This window comes from Schistocerca piceifrons, chromosome X, assembly GCF_021461385.2.
Source record: "Schistocerca piceifrons isolate TAMUIC-IGC-003096 chromosome X, iqSchPice1.1, whole genome shotgun sequence".
Taxonomy (NCBI): Eukaryota; Metazoa; Arthropoda; class Insecta; order Orthoptera; family Acrididae; genus Schistocerca; species Schistocerca piceifrons.
Genome location: NC_060149.1, coordinates 149,216,012 through 149,237,625, shown reverse-complemented (window position 1 = coordinate 149,237,625; position 21,614 = coordinate 149,216,012). Strand labels below are relative to the sequence as shown.

General features: G+C 45.0%; 1 protein-coding gene across 1 annotated transcript in view; it reads left to right on the top strand.

Annotated features, from left to right (window-relative positions):
* The window catches only part of LOC124721603 (coiled-coil domain-containing protein 175-like), a 143,712-nt gene that overhangs the window by 15,888 nt on the left and 106,210 nt on the right, over positions 1-21,614 (top strand). The window contains exon 2 of the mRNA XM_047246654.1: positions 16,989-17,158. Coding sequence (XP_047102610.1) covers positions 16,989-17,158 — 170 coding nt within the window. The remainder of the gene's footprint in view (positions 1-16,988; positions 17,159-21,614) is intronic.

Here is a 21,614-nt window from a genome sequence, read left to right as displayed (position 1 = left end):
AGTGTCAGGTGGAGTTTGTGTCTGTGTCCTGAACTCAGTATGCAGTGCACCTGTGCCCTGTCAAAAACCTCTTGAAGCTGTGGCTTTCAGGATGAGTCTGGAAGTAACTGTCTGCAACGTATATCTTCCTCCAGATGGTGCAGTACCCCTGAATGCATTGGCTGCACTGATTCATCAATTCCCTAAACCTTTCCTACTTTTGGGAGATTTTAATGCCCATAACCCCTTGTGGCATGGCACTGCTTACTGGCCGAGGTAGAGTTGTCGATACTTTCCTGTCACAACTCAACCTCCGCCTCTTAAATACTGGGCCCCCACACATTTCAGCGTGGCTCATGGCACTTATTCGGCCATTGATTTATCCCTCTGCAGCTCAGGACTTCTCCCATCTGTCCACTGGGGAGCCCACAATGACTTGTGTGTTAGTGACCACTTTCCCATCTTCCTGTTGCTCCCCCAGCACCATTCCCACAGATGTCTACCAAGATGGGCTTTAAACAAGGCAGACTGGGAAGCTTTCACCTCTGCTGTCACCTTTGAATCTCCCCCACATGGTAGTTGAGCAGGTCACTAGAACGATTGTTTCTGCGGCGGAAAACACGATCCCTTGGTCTTTAGGGTGTCTTCAGCAAAAGTCAGTACCTTGGTGGTCCCCGGAAACAGCTGACGCTATTAAAGAGTGTCGGCAAGCTCTACAGTGACATAAGTGGCACCCTTCCCTAGAACACCTAATAGCTTTTAAACGGCCCTGTGTCCCTATTCGCCAGCTTATAAAAAGACAGAAACAGGCGTGTTGGGAGAGGTATGTCTTGACCATTGGGTACCAAGTCTGGTCAAAGATCAGACGTATTTGTGGGTACCAGACCTGACAGGTGTGACTAGCATAAACATCAATGGCGTGTTATCTGCTGACACAAACGCAGTTGCCGAGCACTTTGCTGAGCACTGTGCTCGAGCCTTCGCGTCAGAGAATTATCCCCCAGCATTTCGCACCCTCAAATGGCAGATGGAAAGGAAAGCCCTCTCTTTCACTGAATGTCACAGTGAACCCTATAATGCTCCATTTGCAGAGTGGGAGCTCCTCAGTGTCCTTGCACATTGCCCTGACACATCCTGGGCCAGATCGGATCCCCAATCAGATGATCAAATATCTCTCATCTGACTACAGGTGACATCTCGTCATCATCTTCAACCAGATTTGGTGTGATGGTGTCTTTCCATCGCAATGGTGAGAGAGCATCATCATTCCAATGCTCAAATCCGTTTGACATGGATAGCTATCGACCCATCAGCCTCACCAATGTTCTTTGTAAGCTGTTAGAACGTATGGAAAGTCGGTGGTTGTGTTGGGTATTGGAGTCACGTGGCCTACTGGTTCCACATCATGGTGGTTTCTGCCAGGGTCGCTCTACTGTTGATAACATAGTTTCCTTCGAGTCTGCCATCCGAATAGCCTTTTCCAGATGCCAACACCTGGTTGCCATCTTTTTTGGTTTACGAAAATCTTATGACACGACCTGGCGACATCATATCCTGGCCACAATATATGAGTGGGGTCTCCGGGGCCTGCTCTCGATTTTTATCCAAAATTTCCTATCGCTCCATACTTTCCGTGTCAATGTTGGTGCCTCCCATAGTTCCCCCCCCCCTTTCCCATATCCAGCAGAATGGGATCCCACAGGGCTCGGTATTGAGTGTATCTCTATTTTTAGTGGCCATTAACAGTCTAGCAGCAGCTGTCGGGCCGTCGGTCTCACCTTCTCTGTATGCAGACGACTTCTGCATTTCATACTGCTCCTCCAGTACTGGTGTTGCCGAGCGGCACCTACAGGGAGCCATCCACAAAGTGCAGTCACAGGCTGTAGCCCACGGCTTCCAGTTTTCACGTGCAAAGTCATGTGTCATGCACTTCTGTTGGCGTCATACCATTCATCCGGAACCAGAACTTTACCTTAATGATGATACACTCACTCTAGTGGAGACATATCGATTCTTATGACTGGTTTTCGACACCCAATTGACGTGGCTTCCTCATCTTCGTCAGCTGAAGCAGAAGTGCTGGCAGTACCTCAATGCCCTCTGCTGCCTGGGCAATGCCAACTGGTGTGCAGCTCACTCTACACTGCTGCAGCTCTACCAAGCTCTTGTTCAATCCCGCCTTGATCATGAGAGTCTGGTTTATGGTTTGGTGGCGCCCTCAACGTTGTGTTTACTTGACCCAGTGCACCACTGTGGCGTTCGACTGGCAACAGGAGCTTTCAGGACCAGCATCCTGGTGGAGGCTGGAGTCCCTCCATTGAAGGTTAGGCATGCACAACTGCTCGCCAGTTACAATGCACACATTCATAGTTCTCCTGAGCATCCATATTACCGTCTCCTTTTCCCATCCACAGCTGTTCATCTCCTGCATCGGAGGCCCAGGTCAGGGCTTAAGATTGTGGTTCGCCTCCAATCTCTTCTGCCTGAAGTGGAGTCCTTCCCTTCACCACCTATACTCGATGTCCATTCACATACACCTCCATGGTTTACATCCAGGCTGAAGCTTCGCCTGGACCTTTCACATGGTCCTAAGGACTCAGTTAACTCCGCAGCTCTCTGCTGTCACTTCCATTCGATTCTTGACATGTACCAGGACCATGAAGTGGTTTACACTGACAGCTCGATGGCTGATGGTCACGTTGGCTTTGCTGATGTTCATGGAGGACATACTGAACAGCACTCCTTGCCAGATGGCTGCAGTGTTTTCACTGCATAGCTGGCGGCCATTTCTTGTGCTCTTGAGCGCATCTGCTCATGCCCTGGTGAGCCATTTCTTCTCTGCACTGACTCCTTGAGCAGCCCACAAGCTATCGACCAATGCTATCCCTGCCATCCTTTGGTAGCAAACATCCAAGAGTCCGTCTATGCCCTGTAACAATCCAGTCATTCTGTGGTGTTTGTGTGGACGCCAGGCCATGTCGGAATCCCAGGAAGTGAACTTGCTGACAGGCTAACCAAACAGGCTACAAAGAAGCCACTTCTGGAGATCAGCAGCCCTGTTACTGACCTGCGATCATTATTATGCCACAAGGTTTTTCAGTTTTGAGAGACGGAATGTCATAATCTCAGTACGGACAACAAACTGCGTGCCGTTAAGGAGACTACGAATGTGTGGAAGAGCTCCATGCAGGCTTCTCGCAGGGACTCTGTGGCTCTCTGCTGGCTCTGCATTGGCCATACATGGCTAACACGTGGCTACCTCCTCCGTTGCGAGGACCCACCTCAGTGTCACTGTGGGTCACATATGACTGTCGTCCACATCTTGCTGGACTGCCCACTTTTAGCCGCTCTGCGGCAGACTTTTAACCTTCCCAGCACCCTACCTTTGGTGTTGGGTGACAATGCCTCAACAGCAGATTTAGTTTTACATTTTATTCGTAGGGGAGGTTTTTACTACACCATCTAAGGGTGAGCATTTGGCCTTCTGTCTGAGGTCACCACCCTCCCTCCATTTTAACTCTGTTGCACTTTCTTTGCATTTGTTTGTCTTGGTGGTCATCTTTACCCTACACGTGTTCATCTTGACTTGTCTTTTTGGGGTTTACATTTTAATGTGTTGCAGAGTGGCTGGCTTATCCTCTTTTTATTATTATGATCAGCCAGCCCAGATCATGTGCTCTATGGTTTTAATACCTTATTCTACTTTTCATTGTGGTGTATGTTTTGCCCCTTTTTTTTGTTCGTTCCATTTGTTTTCTTTTTAGGTGTGGTGTTGGGTGTTTTTTTTTTTTGTACCTTGAACCTTGCTTACGTCACGAAAAATGGACTGATGACCCTGTAGTTTGGTCTCTTTATACCCCAAACCAACCAACCAATCTTCAGCACCAGGACACACCGCACACTCCTCCAAACAAGATTTATCTTGCGGCTCTTGACATATACACAAAAGCATTCTTCCCTGTAACCCTACTTATGGGGAAACAAATAAATTTCAAATTAGTGCAGTAAATATATGTGCATACTTCCTTCACTGGCTGGCATTTTACCTATTTTGGTCATAAGGAGTAGAATTTTAGAGACCAATTTTTAAATTTGTCTTCTCCTTTTTCATTATGAGATATGCTTATCTTACTGATCTTATCATATATATTTTTACCTTTTTAACTTTTTCGCCATTTTCACTAACAGAAATCGCATCAGCCTGATTAGGACTTTGCATGCTGTGATCTTTGTCACCATTTAGGTAATATTCCAGAGCAACATTAAGCATATCATCTTGCAATGGCTACCCACAGTAGGAATCTGGGCATGTCCAAATACCTTTTTCATTCTTTATTTTATGAGCTTTTGAAATTATATAACACAAGGAAGTGGGTATGTATTTCTGTATCTGCTGCTTGGAGTAACTATCTTTTATCAGTGTCAGTATAGATGGCTACCTAGATAGCAGTGTATAGATTTTGAAACCACACATCACATTGGGTTGCGTGTCACACTATCTTCAGGTTCTGTATCAAGGACATCTACATTACACACTTCACAAAGTTTGGAAGATGTTTCTTATGTAAAACTTGTTTCCAGTTCTTCCATTTTTCTTTGTACATACTGTTTTCTTCTTGTGCTTCTTATCTTGTCTGGGCGTTTAAGGTGGGTATGTTAGGGGCTACAACAGAAATGCTAACATTCAACTCATCGACAGCTTCACACCCAGGAATACAAACATCTGCACGGTTTTCTGCAATTTCACATTTCAGTGACGGTGATTGTTCAGGTGGGTTATCACTAAATTCTGTGTTGTTGCGTGTATAGCAGTTCCTGCGCAATGGATGTGAAGGTATCAGTTACTTGAGGACCAAGATGTTTCTGCAATATCTCTGAAAGTGTTTTTTAAATTTCTTAAAAAAACCACATTTTGTGTCTTTTTTTTATAGTCCTCACACCCCTGACTACTGTATTTACTCAATGATACTATATCCAACAAGAAATTTAAACCAGACACAAAACGCAATGTAGAATGATTCACGTTATTGACAGAAGAGAGCTGTTATAAACATAAGAGAGTTGGAAACAGTGTTGCCGACATGCATATTTTATTTTAGAAATTCAATGATGCAAAATATGCAGAATATTGAAAAATTTCTAACACTTTAAACAGAAAAATATTTTCAACTTTGATAGCAGTAACTACTAAGACATTAGACAAACAATATATTGTACACTTTTCATAAGTCTTATGATGGGGGTTAGTGAGTAAACAATTCATAAAAGTGCCATTTTTTAAAATTTTAAGTAATAAATATTTACATAATACAAAATTTTAAGTAATAAATATTTACATAATACACATACCCAAAATTTACATTTTTCAAAGGATTGTACCATTTACAAAAGCCAAGATGAAATGAAAATTTTTATTTCTTAACACATAGGCCTATGATATAGAGATCTAATGTTCGTTTTTTCCAGAGAAATTCATGATCATGAATTTACATGTACTGTTTGATTTGAAATGAAATTGCCCACACAGCATGGTACACTTCCCAATAAAATTGCAACTTCATCTTAATCAAACCTGCCGCCATAGCCGAGGTCGCTAGCCTCTGCCGTAGCACTCAACACTGAGGTGAACTGGTTTGTACCCTTGTAGTGGGTGAAATTTTTACTGCCAGTATTTAGATGCCAAGGGGAAGAGATATGGTGGCATTAAGTTCTATATCACCAGTCTTTGTGCCAAAGTCCTAGATTAAATTTCAAATCTGACCGCAGTGTCCGTGAAGTGAGGGGATGTGACATTGTTGATGGTGATCCAACTGTCGGATGGGGACATTAAGCTCAGCGACCCCCTTGGTGGTGTTATTCGAGAGCAATAGCTTCTGTGGCATCTCTGAGTTTTACCCCAACTCCACCGAGTAAGGTGGCACCGTTGTTAACACACTGGACTCGCATTCAGGAGGACAACAGTTCAAACGCATGTCTGGCCATACTGATTTAGGTTTTCCATGATTTCCATAAATTGCTTTGGCAAATGTTGGGATGGTTCCTTTGAAAGGGCATTGATGACTTCCTTCCCTAATCCGATGGGACTGATGACCTCACTGTTTGGTCCTCTTACTCCAATTTGACCAACCAACCAACCACCCAACCCACTCCTAGAGGGCTCACATTTCTTCTGTGAGTTTGTCTGTCCACTAAGGGACCCCAAACCTTGGAGTGCTACTTTCCTCTCCGTGCTGCAAGTCTGCCTTTGTGCTATTCTTTATTTCTCTCTGCCTTTCCATTGGATGGTCTTCTTGGTGACAATTGTTCTTGGATCTGGTTTGTGTTTTCGACATTAGTTTTCTTCCCTTCTGGCATTCTGCAACTTTAATTTAGTTATATGGTCCCCTTTTTGCAGTTTAGTTGCTACTTCCTTTCTAAATTTTAAAGATTTGTGATTGTACAGGAGAGATCACATGGTGCTGTGTATATTCCACCTTTGTGCCTTTCTTTCTTGCAGTTGTGCTACATCCAAAACTCATCACGGCAGCCATTCTGTGTGTGCATGTGCATATGCATGTGCACGTGTTTGTGTGGGGAGGGGGGGGGGGGGGGGGGGAGGTCGGGGGTCGTCACGTACCTGCAGAGTGATGGCCCCTGCCCATTAGTGCCTGAGCTGGAAACTCTGCATGCAGGCCAAGGTGTATGTACTCATCATGGGAAGGGGTTGGGGATACCAGACAATGGTTTATTGGCCAAGTAACTGTTGCAGAGTGGTATCTGTGGGGAGAGCCCCCATTTTCTGTGGGTAATACCACGGTGGAAGACATGCATATGAAGCAAATTAAACTTTATCCCAATGGTGGCTGCACAGCCCCAGCAGTCTTTTGTGAAACAAAGACATGTTACAACTTGGAGGAAAATGTTCCTTTCCCTGGCTATGCCATGAGATGAATATAGGGCTCAGAGGCAAGGTGAGAAATACTCCTCTCCCACCCCCCACCCCCATTACTTGGTTTGTTCCAGGAGAGATGGGGATTCCTTTTTGACTACAAAGCCACTGTTCTTTGTTGACCACATTGAGAGCAGGTTTGGGGAAGTGGCAGCGATTTCAAAAATGAAAAGTGGCTCTTTTCAGCTTAAAATGGCCTACACCGCTCAGTTATGGGTGCTGCTCATCGAAGACAAGCTGAGTTATATTCCTGTCACTATAACTGCTGATAACTCTGATTATGGTACAGGTTATCATTTTTCCACTGACGTCACCCTTTAACAGACTGATGGGAAGTGTGATAATTTTGAGTGACATGGTGTGAATTTTGTCCGTCGTGTTGAGTGAGGGCCAAAAGACAACAGACTGGATGCTAGAGCCTTCTTCTTGACCATTAAAGGTGACACTTTGCCGGAGAAGATCAAGATGACAGTGTATCACTGTGATGTGTCAAGCCTTATATTCCTCCTCTTGTGCAGCACTACGCTATGAATACATGCAATTTGGCTATACGTCTTCGCATTACAACACCAGGCTCATCTGTAGGAATTGTGGCCGTCAGTTGCACACAAGTGCTCCTTGTTCGCCCTCTCCCCATCTGTGTCAACTGTGGGGAGCTCCATTCCCCCTGTTCAGCACACTGCACCATTTTCAAATGAGAAAAGAAAATCCAGGAATACAAGACCCTTGACTGCCTCACATATCATGAAGCCAAGAATAAAATACAATCGGCTTCATCTTACACATGTGATGATGACATATGTCACTGCTACAACTTTCTCTTTAGTGACTGTGCCATTGCCCTCTCTGTGTCTTCTACATCTGGCCCTTGGGGTCACTCATGTACTCCCGCTCCTCTGGTGGTTGGGGGTCTTCCTCCTCCTGCTTCTCTACACCCTCTTTGGGAGCATCAACTCCCTACTATATTCCGGGGACATCAGTCTCCAATCCCAGCTGGAGGAGGATTGCTCTCCTCCAGCACCCCTCATCATTAAGGGATCCCTCAGGATGTTCCCTTTCCAGGACTCTGCTCACCTACAACTGGATACCAGCTGTTGGCTGTAGGTCATAGGACTTCGTGTTCCTCCTCTGTCACAGAATCTGGGGCTGACAAACCCTCACAGAAGTGTAAATCATCTAAGGACAAGATACTTCTTGTCCTTTATTGATTAAGACTCCAAAAAGAGGGAGATTCTGATGGCCACTGTGCTGCCAGGCCCCGCATGTTCTGCCTCTGCATCTGAGGCAGTGTTGCTGGTGGCCACTGTGGCCCAGGACCACACCACACACCATGATTGGGAACAAATGTGTGTTGATGGTGTGTCTTCATACCAGTGGCAGCAGATGGCAGTAAGATGTGGCTTATTCCTTGGTCCCTTCAGGACCACACAGGATACTGATAGCGTGATCTTCCTGTAGAACTGAAGCAATTTTCTCCACCACTCGGCTGAGCTCTGACGTCTTTTGTGCACTTCTCCTGTTTTTGTGTCTTCCTCCAGGAAACTTGTTTCCCAGCAATGCAGATCCCTACCCTCAGTAGCTGTCATGGCTGTTTTAAGAATTACACTCACTATGAAGGAGCAACCCGCCAGGTTAGCCGAGAGCGCTAATGTACTGCTTCCTGGACTTGAGTAGGCGCACCAGTCCTGGATCGAATCCGCCTGGCAGATTAATGACGAGGGCCAGTGTGCTGTCCAGCCTGGAAGTGGTTTTTAGGCCGTTTTCCACATCCCACTAGGTGAGTAGCACGCTGGTCCCCACGTCCTACCTCAGTTACACGACTCGCAGATATTGAAACACGTTCACACTATTTCATGATTTACACTAGACGCAGACAGTTGGGGTACACTGATTCTGTCAGTATGATGATATGGGGTGGCATCAGGAAGGGCATCTGGCCACCACTTCAAATTAACCTTGCCAAATCCAGTTGTAACGATGCTGACCCTGCGCAAACTGCAGGACGAAGGTGAAAGAAGAAGAAGAAGAAGAAGAAGAAGAAGAAGAAGAAGAAGAAGAAGACGACAACTCACTATGAAGGAGCATCGGGTGGTGTTTGCATGTATGTTCTGGACTTTATCTACAGTAAACACATGCTACTCAATATTTCTTTGGAGACTGTGGCTGTTTGTGTGGGAATTTATCATCTGTGATTTTTATCTCCCTCCTGACCATGAATTGTACCAGAATGCGTTGTCTGCGCTATTTCCTCAGCTCTCCCCACCCTTCCTAATACAGGGTAACTTCAATGCCTGCAACCCTTTGTGGGGTGGAACTACAATCACTGACTGCAGTAAAGCTGTCAAAAACTTGCTTGCAGAGCTCGATCTTTGTCTCCTGAATACTGGTGTTTCTACAAACTTCAATGAGGCATATGAGTCTTATTTGGTCACTGATGTTCCCATTTGCAGCCCAGGTCTATGTGACAGTGATGATTTCCAAATTGTTTTGACCCTCCCTGGGCATCCACCCAGATGGGATCTCTCCAAAGCTGATTGGGATGCCTTCACCACTGCTGTCACTCTTCACACCCAGCCAGATGGAGGTATCTATGTAGTTGTCAAGAGCAAAAATGCAGCCATTCTATTGGCAGCTGCCCCAGCGATGCCCTCAAAGACAGTGAATCAGTGTACCCTCGAAATCACTGTGGCCCTTAGAGATTGCAGGTGGACTGCCCAATGCCATAAGTGAGAATGACATCCATTGATGGAGCACCTCTTGCCTTTAAACTGCAACGTGCATATGTCCGCCACCTCATAAAATGACAGAAACAATATTGCTGGGAGCAGTATGTTGCTCTTGTTGGACCATGTGCCCCTCCTTTGCAGGCTTGGGTGAAGGTTCAACACCTCTCTGGACACTGGTACCCTGGGGGTATACGTAGTATCTTTGTGAATGGTGATGTCTACACTGATCCAGATGCTGTTGCCGAACATTTTGGTTTTCGTTATGCTCAAGCCTCTGTGTCTGAGAATTATCAGCCTGCATTTTGCATTTTCACACTGTGGGTAGAGTGACTTCCTTTATCATTTACTACACATCACATGGAACTTTATAATGCTCCATTCAGTGTTCGGAACTCCTCAGTGGCGTAGCCCTTTGCCCTGTCACAGCTCCAGGGCCACACCACATCTGAATTCAAATACTCAGACACTTACCAGTGGATTGCCTATGTTACATTCTTGCCAGTTTCAACTGTGTCTGGAGCAAGGATGAGTTCCCATCTCAGCGGCGAGAAAGTGTGTTTGTCCCAGTACTGAAACTGGTTAAACTTGCCCTTGAGATAGACAGCTATCGCCCAATTAGCCTCACAAATGTACTTTGCAAGTTGCACAAATGTATGGTTAACCAATGGCTGTGTTGGTACCTTGAGTCTCATGATCTTTTGGCTGCATCCCAGTTTTCGCTCAGGTCATTCCACTGGTGACAGTTTGGTTCACCTGGAGCCCACCATCTGGATGGCCGTTGCATGTTGTCAGCACCTCATTGCTGTCTTTTTCGACCTACAGAAGCCTTATGACATGGCATGGCATCACCAAACCCTTACTATATTACGTGAGTGGGGTCTCCATATGTTGCAGGTTGAAGTGGGCACTTCACTCAGTTCCCCTCATATGCAAGAGAACATGGTCCCACAGGGCTCCGTATTGAGCATCCCCTTCTTTCTGGTGGCCATCAATGGTCTAGTGGTAGCTGTAGGGTCTTTGGTATCGCCCTCCTTATATGCTGACAAGTTTTGCTTTTATTATTGCCCCTCTGGTATGGTTGTTGCTGAGCATCACCTATAGGGCGTTATACGAAAGGTGGCGTCATGGGCTCTCACCCATGGATTTCGGTTTTCAGCCACCAAGACACATGTCAAACACTTCTGTCGCCATTGTACTGCCCACCTACACCCAGAGTTTTACCTAGATGAACAGTTACTTCTTGTAGTTGAGACGCACAGCTTTCTGGACTAGTTTTTGATTCTCAGCTGACTTGACTTCCATACCTTCGCCAAGTTAAGCGAAAGTCCTGGCAACATCTCAATACACTTCACTGCCTCAGTAGCTGGGGTGCAGATCGCTCTACCCTTTTGCGGCTCTACAAAGCTCTGATTCTGTCCTGCCTTGATTATGGGAGTCTTGCACATGGTTCAGCATCACTCTCAGCATTGCAGATACTGAACCTCATTCATCATTGAGGGGTTCAACTTGACAGGAGCCTTCTGAATTAGTACTGTGAACTGCATACTAGTCAAGGTTATAGTCCCTCCATTACCTATCAGGTGCCAACAACAGCTGCTGAATTATGCTATACACATTTGTAGCTTCCCTGAACTTCCCAACTACCATGTCCTTTTCCCAAGAATAGAGTGCCACCTCCCACAGCAGCAACCCATAACTGGATTTACAATTGGTGCATGCCTCCACTGCCTCTGTTCGGAACTGCAACTTCCTTCACTGTCGCCTCTGGTCAGGGAGACATCGCATCTGCCCCCATGGCTTGTGCCCTGACCTTGGATTTGCCTTGACGTCACCTTTTGTTAGAAACATCCATTGACCCCACAATTTTTCACTGCCTGTTCATGGCTGTCCTTGAGAAGTATCTGGGTTTGGAAGTGGTATTCACTGATGGCTCAACAGTCAACAGACAAACTGGCTTTGCGTACACATATGTACAGTGTAGAGAACTCCACTCTCTGCCAAGTGGGTGCAGTGGCTTCACTGCTGAATTGATGGCCATTAAATTAGCCCTTAGCCATATTCGTTCTTGCACCGGCAAGAGTATCCTACTCTCTAATTACTCCCCTAGCAGCCTTCAGTCTATAGACCAGTGCTACTCTCCTCAGCCACTGGTTATGGCTGTCCAGGATCTTGTCTCGGACCTCCTTTAAGCTGGCGACCAGTAGTTTTCATTTGGACCCCCAGTCATGTTGGGATTTCAGGAAATGAAGAAGTTGGCCAACTGGCCACCAGGATCCTCCCCCCCCCCCCCCTCCACCCCCTCTTGTCAACCAACCAACCCAGCAGTTTCCTAGACCATTTTCCTGGCCCCACTTCATACTGTTTTCGCTTCAAACCTTCAAGCTCTTTACAGTGCTACTTTAATTCAAAGCACATCTTTAATGACACATTGAAAGTTTTCTGTTCATTTTTATATTACTAGTATCCAGTAAAAATATTACTTATAGCAGGCAGTTTCATAGATAGAAACAAAACTAATATTTTATAGCTCTTTTAAACAACTACTTCAGCTGATTACAGGACAGTCACATCTGGAGGACACACTAAATAATTATCCTAATAATTTATCCAGAAAGTATAGTGAATTAAATATATGAAACTTATGGGAAATCTAATCATGTCTGTTGAATAAAAAGTTAGCCTTGTGTCATGAACACTTTTGGAAAAAACAGCACCTCACAGAAATTTGAGTAACCACAGAAGACATTGCAATGTTGCTACTCAACACTGTCACTGTGGTTACCTCACAGACCAACATTGGCTCCATAACAATGGGAATAGATATACACACGGCAATATACTCAGTACTTGACTGGCACAGGTGGCTGATAACTAAGCACGCAACACTTGGCACGAAGCACAAAATAAGGTCAACGGTGGTTTAATCCCACATGAGCAGTGGCAGCTCCATTTACTGCTGCTCGCAAGTCAACACTTTTGTCAGAGGATCTGCCCATACTACGCAATGTGTGTGACCTCCATGGCAGACTTTCTAACTACTCCACTGCTCTACCCATGCCAGCTATTTCGAGTTCTCTGGCGGGGGTGCTAAATATGTCCCTCCCCATCCCCTCCCCCCTCTCGGCCCCCAAAAAGGTCATCCAGGGCTGAAAATAGTAGGGTTTGGGCTGTGATCTCCAGCACAGAAAGCGTTGGAGGACCCGGCAGTGGATAGACAACTGAAGGAAGCAACATCAATGCTGCTGGCTGTACTAGAAGCGTGTAAGTACAAGGAGGCTATGCTAGTGGTGGGTACAACAGTGGCAGTAGGAATGAGGGCATCTCCATATCAACAAAGGGGAGAGGTGCTGGATCGAAATCAATGATGGAGGCGCGAGCCTCACTGGGGCCCAAGGGTGCAGATGATGGGAGGATGGCAAAGGGCATGTAGGAGGTGGCAACAGTGAGACATCTGCTGCAAGTGGGAGCCCACCCCTGGAGTGATGATGTGATCTACCCTGCCTTTCTAGTGACTAGAAGGCCGCAGTGGTGACGCTCCAATAGGATGTGGGTGCAGCTGATTTGCATGTCGGGTCACTTGTTCCCCACTGCCATCCACCACCGACTGTTGCCAACATTTGTGGCCCACCATGATATCTGGCAGCCACTCTGACTGCTGGCAGGAGGACAAGGCCCAAAAGGCAGCCCCAGGAGGAAAATGCAGAGGGCAAGGTGGTTCGTGGCACGTGGCACAGGGTGCAACAACTCCCGGAGGTCTCCATGGCTGGCACCCATGGAAATGCTCCACCAGACTACATCCTTTGACGGGCATTGCCCAGTATGTAGCCAGAGAACTCAAAATAGCATTTATGGCGAAAAGAATCAGACACAGACTTCTTCATTTGGCTCTTGAATGTAAGCACAAAGTGCTCCACCACCAACTTAGAATCCGGGCAAAACGTGGTGGTAGTTAGATGCTCAACTCCAACTATACAAATTGCCTACAGTGTGACACAGCAACTGGAGTCTGTGAGGAAACCATGGCAGGAGACAGTCGCTCAACAGATTACTCCTCTACAGTAAATGTGACTACGCCTCGGACAGTGTTGAGTCGATCGCAGTGGGGAAAAACTTATATCATGCTGGATCTGCATCTGAAGAGATGTATTCCAACCAACCCATCAGGGTCACTGAAATGATTTTCTGGAGAAGTGGGTCAGAAGCCATGGCAGTCACGACCTCTGGTGCTGTCAACAGGAAATCTGATATGGTTTGTTGCAAGGCATTATCCAATGGCAAATGTGGATCAGGCCCCACCAATATCTGTGATAGTGCATCAGTAGTGGCATGCTAGGCAGTGGCGTGGTAACGAATGCCATAACAATAGTTGCTGAGAAAGAGGGCTCATCATTGCAACCAAAGGGCAGTCCAATCCAGCAGACTGGAATGACGGCCAAAAAATGGAAACCAACAGCTTGTAGTTGGTGATGAGAAGAAACCTTGTCTCCATACAGAATGTCATGAAATTTTTCAACCCTGAAAACAATAGCTAGCGCCTCATTTTCCACTTGTGAATAATCACATTGCACAGCGGAAGGTGTCTTCGATGCGTAAGTTATGAGCTGTTCGGTTCTGTTTGTGTCCCAATGAGACAGGGCAGCATCAGTTTCATACTGGGACTGTCGGAGGCCAGGATTAAAGGTATTCCAGGGGTAAAGGAAGCCAGAAAGGGAGCAGAGCACGAATTATACCTGAGAGACTGAAAAGTTTGTTGACTATCCACAGGTGAGACAAACTGGCGGTGCCAGTTGAGAGGTTGGTGCCCTTCATGTAGTCTTCCATGGGGACAAGACCATCTTTACTAAGCACATGACCCAAAAAATGCAATTTCAGGGAGAAACAACTGCACTTTTCCAACTTGCAGGGGCATTCACCAGGACGTGCTGTAAAACCGACTAAAGGTTTTGTAAATGTTCCACTCGAGTAGGGCCTGTGACCCAGATGCCATCAAGGTAATTGATACAACAGGGAATGCCTTTAATCAGCTGCTCCAAATATCTTTGGTAAATTCCCAGCTGTGACAAGATTCCAAAATGCAAGCAACTGAAGTGATGAAGCCCAAGGGAGGTGTTAAGGAACAGGAAAGTCCAAGAAACTGCATCCAATGGCAACTGCAGGTAAGCATCATATATGTCAATTTGGGAATTACACTGTCCCCCTCCTCCCTCCCACGGATACTTCGTCAAAAAGACTGCCTACTGCAGAATGAGATACCAGTCTGTGACACATTGTGTGTTGACCGTCTGTTTAAAAGCACCACAAAGGCACATGGGGCTGTAAGATTTCTGAATCTCCAACAAAGGGTGGGCCACTGACTCGACAAAATAGGGGAAATGATGTCATGATCCTGCCAAGACTGCAACTTAGCCTTTACCTTATTGAGCATAGTGAAGGGAATGTGGTGGGGGCAACAAAATTTAGATGCTGCCGATGGCTTGAAAGAGAAATATGTGCCTCGAAATTTTCTGCCCAGACCAAGCACGAACAGCATCAACGTAGATCACCACACACTACACAATAGTTTAGGATGGTAAGGGGCAACTGATTTTTAGGTGTACCTGTAGGGCAGTTTCAGTGTCCTTCCTGGAAAGGCCACTTCCCCCACCAGGAATGCAGCATGCTCATGAGTTTGCTGACAGACTGTAGCACATTTGGGACACTCAAAACAACTCTTGTGTGAAAGGCCTTGCAGATCAGTGATCCAGGCCACATGCAACTGTCCGAGGTTCTTGTGGCACTGGTTAAACTGCAACCCTGATGCCACCACATGTGTTTCACGAGCAAAATACTGCATAGAGCAACCAATGGAACTCATTAAAGGGAAACTTCTTGGGCTCAGTGGAGGCCTTCCAGTTTTGGACAACTTTGTATAAACCCACACTGCTGGATGACGGGGCAGCCTTATCAACTGAATCGACGATACACTTTACCTGACAGTACAGTGACAACTAAGCACATGACAGCACTCGGCACGAAGCGCAAGGCGAGGTATGCAGCAATTTAACTCTGCATGAGCACTGCCCTGCTCCATGTGCTGCCACTCACAGGTAAACAATTCCACCAGTGGATCTGCCCTGCGTGGCAGGTTTATGAACTACTCCAGTGCTCTACCTGTGCCAGCTCAATTGCCTCCATTATGCTGTCCGCTGATGGGGATACTAAAGAAATCATTCTGACTCTTATGTTACTGCAACATTTGCTGAGGCAGGCTGTCAAGTAACGCACATTCCGTCTCCAGGAAATGAGAGGCTGTTTGCCATGGTCTGGCATCTGCAAGCTGAACAAGAAAACTTTTGAGTTCTTAAATTTAAATGACAACTCTGTTTCATCCATAATTTAACAGAATAATCAATTATTCTAGTCAACTTGCATCTCTGACAACAACCATTAGCAGAAAGGTTCTGTGAATTACATAGACATAGTCACATAGTAAGATAGTAGAAAGTAGTTTCCTTTTTTCCTTCCTGTTTTGTTCATTTTTAGTAGCATATTTCTTTGTGATATTAAACTGTGGAAATTACTAATAATTATTATATAAGTTTCGTTACATTTAAATATGTGGATTCCATAGCCTGTTTCAGCTCTCCAAATAATAGGCTGTAATTCTTAAGAAGAAATGATTGAATGAATAAATGACAGAATATCTACTAACAAGCTGTAATTTTTTTGAATGGTTGGTCACCTTCCGCATAAAGCTGGTGAGAATGTATCACACTAGGTACAAAACCGCCTCTGTGTTAGTTTTAAAATGCATCTTTCTATGTCGATCATGCTCTGAGAAAAATCTCTAAAAATAGCTGCTCCAGTACGACACACCAGTTAAATCACTTTCCTAGCATGTACCTAAAACAGATACTGTATCTTAAGTTTTCATAATATTTGACAAGTAACATTCATCCAAAAGGACAAGATAGAGTGTTAAACTTTAATTATCTCTAAAATTAGAATGGTAGCTAAATTTGGTTTTTAATGTAAACTTTTTGTTGAATTAATAGCAGACAGCATAATTTCACATCTAATGCTACTGAACTGAGTAATTTTAAAAAGATTACAAAATTTCCAGTTCTGGCATATTTGATCAAATTTTCTGGAACTCTGTATTTTACATCTTTTATGGTGTAGATAGACTAAGATGTTCTGTATCATTCATTTTATTGGAGGTGATTGCACAACATTTCTGTGTGCTGCATTTAGGTAGCAACATGAGTGTGGAAAGATGTGTAATGTGTGGAGCACCATAACGCATAGTGATGCGTTAACTTAACAATACACAACGTTCTTCGTCATTGTTCGATTGTTGTATCATTGCATTGCAGATGTATGCTGACCATCGAGAAAGTGGGATACAAGATGATACCCTCATACTTAATGGAATGGAAAACCGGACTGAGAAAATGGAACAAAATAAACATCTCTTGGTTGTGTATAGAGATCTTCAATTACAGTGCATGACAGCTCTTCAGAATCTGAATGATCAAATAACAATGTGCGTATTCTCTGTTTATAAGCTTAATTAGCATAATATTCTTTAATCAATTATTTAATTACTATATTGAACTATTTACTATATGTACTGTATTAGGATATTATAAAGTTTATTTCAGTTGTTCTGACTGGTTTAGTAAATTTTGCATGCTATAAGTTTTGGAGTCCTCAAAATTTGATTTTAACTCCCAGTTGATAATATTTGGGGATAGTTTCTCAGAGTTGATTGAAATTGTAGAGGCTTAAAATAAATCACTAACAAGCTTTTGCACTTTTTAAGAAAAAGTGGAGAAATGTATGCAGTCTCTAAATTTATCAAATCATTTAACATAGCGACTGGAATCTGACATGATCGGGAATGACTCACGAATCTGCAGAGACTGCTCAACAGGCCAAGGGCATCAGAACAGTGAATTTCCACAAAGTAAACATGTGAATAACAATGAGAGAAAGACAAACAACGAAGATGATGCGGTGGAGTAACAAGTCCAGCAAGTAACTCAAGATCAAAACCCTAAGAGAAAGCAATTCAGAACCAAAACTATGGTGTGTAACGAGATCAGTACAATAGTGCAGTAGGGCAGCTGCATGTGCTGATAGGCCGGCAGTACAGACATGTTTCCATAGCCAGCACTGCATTGGCAACAACAGTGCCACAGATTATAGCAGCACTGTTTAACGGCCGTCATCAATGTCCACAACTGCTGGCAAACTCTCAGACTTGCTAGGTGGAGATACCAGATCCCTCTCCCCTGAAATGGTGGCCAGGCGAACTGTTGGCACCCTAGGAGTCCTGACACTGAAGCCCACTGACTGGTAGGAAGAACCTGACACATCATTCGATGGTTTGGCATGGATGAGCATTCGTGGTCCAACAGTAATGCTGCTGGCAGGTGTGGACAGAATCGATTTGTATGACAGTGCTCCAAACCTATCGGATTGTCAACTATTGTAAGGTGCCACTCATGAGTGGCAAGCACAAGGATTGAGAGGGCCCATACTTCCAAGCCTGACAGGCAGCACCCAGTGTGCCATGTCTGGGGCTCCTTGGCTTTGGGGCCAGGAGATTTGGGAGTGTACGCAGCTGCTGTCCATGGAGAAGTTCCGCTGAGCTATGGTCATAACATGTAGGTGCTCAGATATAATGTGAACGCAGCTGTAGAGGTGGAAGTGCTCACTACTGTCAACATTTGTTGTTTAAATGTTCACACCCTGTGCTTCACTTTTCTGTTGGAGGACAGGTGAAATGATGTAGCAAACAGGTGCTTGATGCAATTGGAGGTGCAGAACTGTTCAAAAGCCATTGCTGTGAACTGGGGTCCACTGTCACATGATGGTGCACAGAAGCCCATCTATGGCTAGCGTCTGTATGAGTGAATTGAGGGTGGTGTTAGTGGTAGTGGTTGCCATGCTGACGATGTATGGGTAATTAAAATAAGTGTCTATGACAACGAGCCACATAGAGCCTAGAAAGGGGCCTGAAAAGTCCATGTCAATGTGGTTCCAGGGGTGTTGGGGTGATGGGGGTGGGCCATGGAAGAGCAGACTGCACACCATGGCCTCCACATCATTTTTTAGTCCTCACTAGTGGGCATGTTGCCTTGCATGGGCATTCATTTGCTACATACCCCAATGCCCATGATGGAGTAGTTGCAAAACCTGAGGGCTCGTGGTAGACAAGATGACAACATGATAAGTATCTGCCTGCGAATCAAGCAGGAGAACATCGGAGATGAGTGGCAAATGGTGGGAAAGACATGCCCAGACCCAGAGTTTGTGGTCGTTGGACTTTGTAAAATATGTGAGCTACCCATGGAGCTCACAGTGCAGAACATACTGTAGGACAGGGTGTGTGTCTGTAGTGATGAGAGTAGCTGTAATGGGAAAACCTCCAAAGCGTGCTGCCATTCCACATTGAGGTGGAAACAGATTTTTTGTTGGCCTAATGCTGGGTTGGGTCCTAAGGTTAGATGAGAGAGGGCATCCATATTTGTTTGTTGTGCCGTCAGCTTTTATTTAATGGTATAATGGCCGGAGCTGAGGAAAAGTGCCCAATACCATCTGCTTTGGAAGCCAGGAGTGTGGGCCAAAGAGTGCTACTTGTGGTTTGTGATAGTAGTTAGGTTAAACTGGGTCCCTAATACGTAAACATGGCACTTTCTGAATGGCAAAGATTATCGCCATAGCCTCCTCCTTGATCTGTGAGTAGTTCTTTTGAGCAGGTGTCAGCGCTTGGGAGGCATAGGCAATTGGTTGTTCAGTACCTTCATTCCTCATATGTGCCAGCACTGCATCAGTGCTCATGGGAGAAACACCAGTGGCAAAAACCTCTGTGCATGATGGAGAAAAGGGTGTAAGGCAGTGCGCTGAGCACAGTGTGTGTGCTTCATCTGTGTGAAAGCATGCTCACAGGCAGCCATTCACCTGTACTGAAACCATTCTTCTGCAATTGGTTGAGCAGCTGCATAAATTGGGATGCTTGTGAAAGGAACACAGAATAATAATTCACCTTACACAAAAAGGCCTTGAAGCTTCTGTAGGTTTTGGGAGTGGAGTAAAGATTCAATAGAAGAAATGTTGCACTCAGTGTGCTGGATCCCAGCTTTAGTAATTCAAATGGTTCAAATGGCTCTGAGCATTATGGGACTTAACATCTCAGGCCATCAGTCCCCTAGAACTTAGAACTACTTAAACCTAACTAACCTAAGGACATCACACATATCCATGCCTGAGGCAGGATTCGAACCTGCGACCGTAGCGGTCGCGCAGTTCCAGACTGAAGCGCCTAGAACCGCTTGGCCACCAGCGGCCGGCCCAGCTTTAGTGAGCAAGTGTCTGAGGCATTCCACCTGCTCCTGCAAAAACTAGCATTTGTCTAAGTGGCATTTGAAACCTGCATCACACAACCTAGTAAAGAGGGTGCAAAGGTTGTGCAGTGGTCCTGATGTGTAGCACCCATGACAGTTACGTCATTGAGATAGCTGGTACAAGTGGGAATGGACACGGTTAACTGCTCCAGGTATCTCTGGAAGATTTCTGGAGCTGAAAAGATCTCAAAGGACAAGGACTTGTATATGTATAAGCCAAAGGGTTGTTGATGACCATAATGCACACAGGTCATTCAGCTCGTGGAAGGGAACTGTGTGTGAGATGACCTGAAACTCATCAGTGATTGAGGATCCAAACAGCAAGAAGGTATTGAAACTGAAAATGTTGCCAGCCCAGTGACTATTGATAATGCACAGAGTTATTAGTCGTGTAACTGTTTTATACAGATAGCCGTACTGTAAGTGCAACCACAATGGAGGGATATGTGTTGAGAGGTCAGAAAAACATGTGGTTGCTGAAGAGGGGAAGCAGCCTTTTCAGTAGTTGGAGGGACAACAGTCTGGATGACTGACTGATCTGGCCTTGTAACATTAACAAAAATGCCTTGATGTGCTGGCACTGAAAATGGCTGAAAGCAAGGAAAAACTGCAACCATAATTTTTCCTGAGGACATGCACATTTACTGTATGGTTAAATGATGGTGTCCTTTTGGGTAAAATATTCCAGAGGTAAAATAGTCCCCCATTTGTATCTCCGGGCGGGGACTACTCAGGAGAAACTTCATTATCAGGAGAAACAAAACTGGTATTCTACGTATCGGAGTGTGGAATGTCAGATCCCTTAATTGGGCAGGTAGGTTAGAAAATTTAAAAAGGGGAATGGATAGGTTAAAGTTAGATATAGTGGGAATTAGTGAAGTTCGGTGGCAGGAGGAACAAGACTTCTGGTCAGGTGAATATAGGGTTATAAATACAAAATAAATAGGTGTAATGCAGGAGTAGGTTTAATAATGAATAAAAAAAATAGGACTGCAGGTAAGCTACTACAAACAGCAGAGTGAACGCATTATTGTAGCTAAGACAGACACAAAGCGTACGTCTACCACAGCAGCAGAAGTTTATATGCCAACTAGCTCTGCAGATGAGGAAGGGATGGGTGAAATGTATGATGAGATAAAAGAAATAATTCAGATAGTGACGGTAGACAAAAATTTAATAGTCATGGGGGACTGGAATTCAATAGTAGGAAAAGGAAGAGAAGAAAAAGTAGTAGGTGATTATGGAATGGGGGTAAGGAATGAGAGAAGAAGCAGCCTGGTAGAATTTTGCGCAGAGCATAACTTTAATCATAGTTAACCGTTGGTTCAAGAATCATGAAAGGAGGTTGTATACATGGAAGAGGCCTGGAGACACTGGAAGGTTTCAGATAGATTATATAATGGTAAGACAGAGATTTAGGAACCAGGCTTTACATTGTAAGACATTTCCAGGGGCAGATGTGGAATCTGACCACAATCTGTTGGTTATGAACTATAGATTAAAACTGAAGAAACTGCAAGAAGGTGGGAATTTAAGCAGATGGGACCTGGATAAACTGAAAGAACCAAAGGTTGTAGAGAGTTTCAGAGA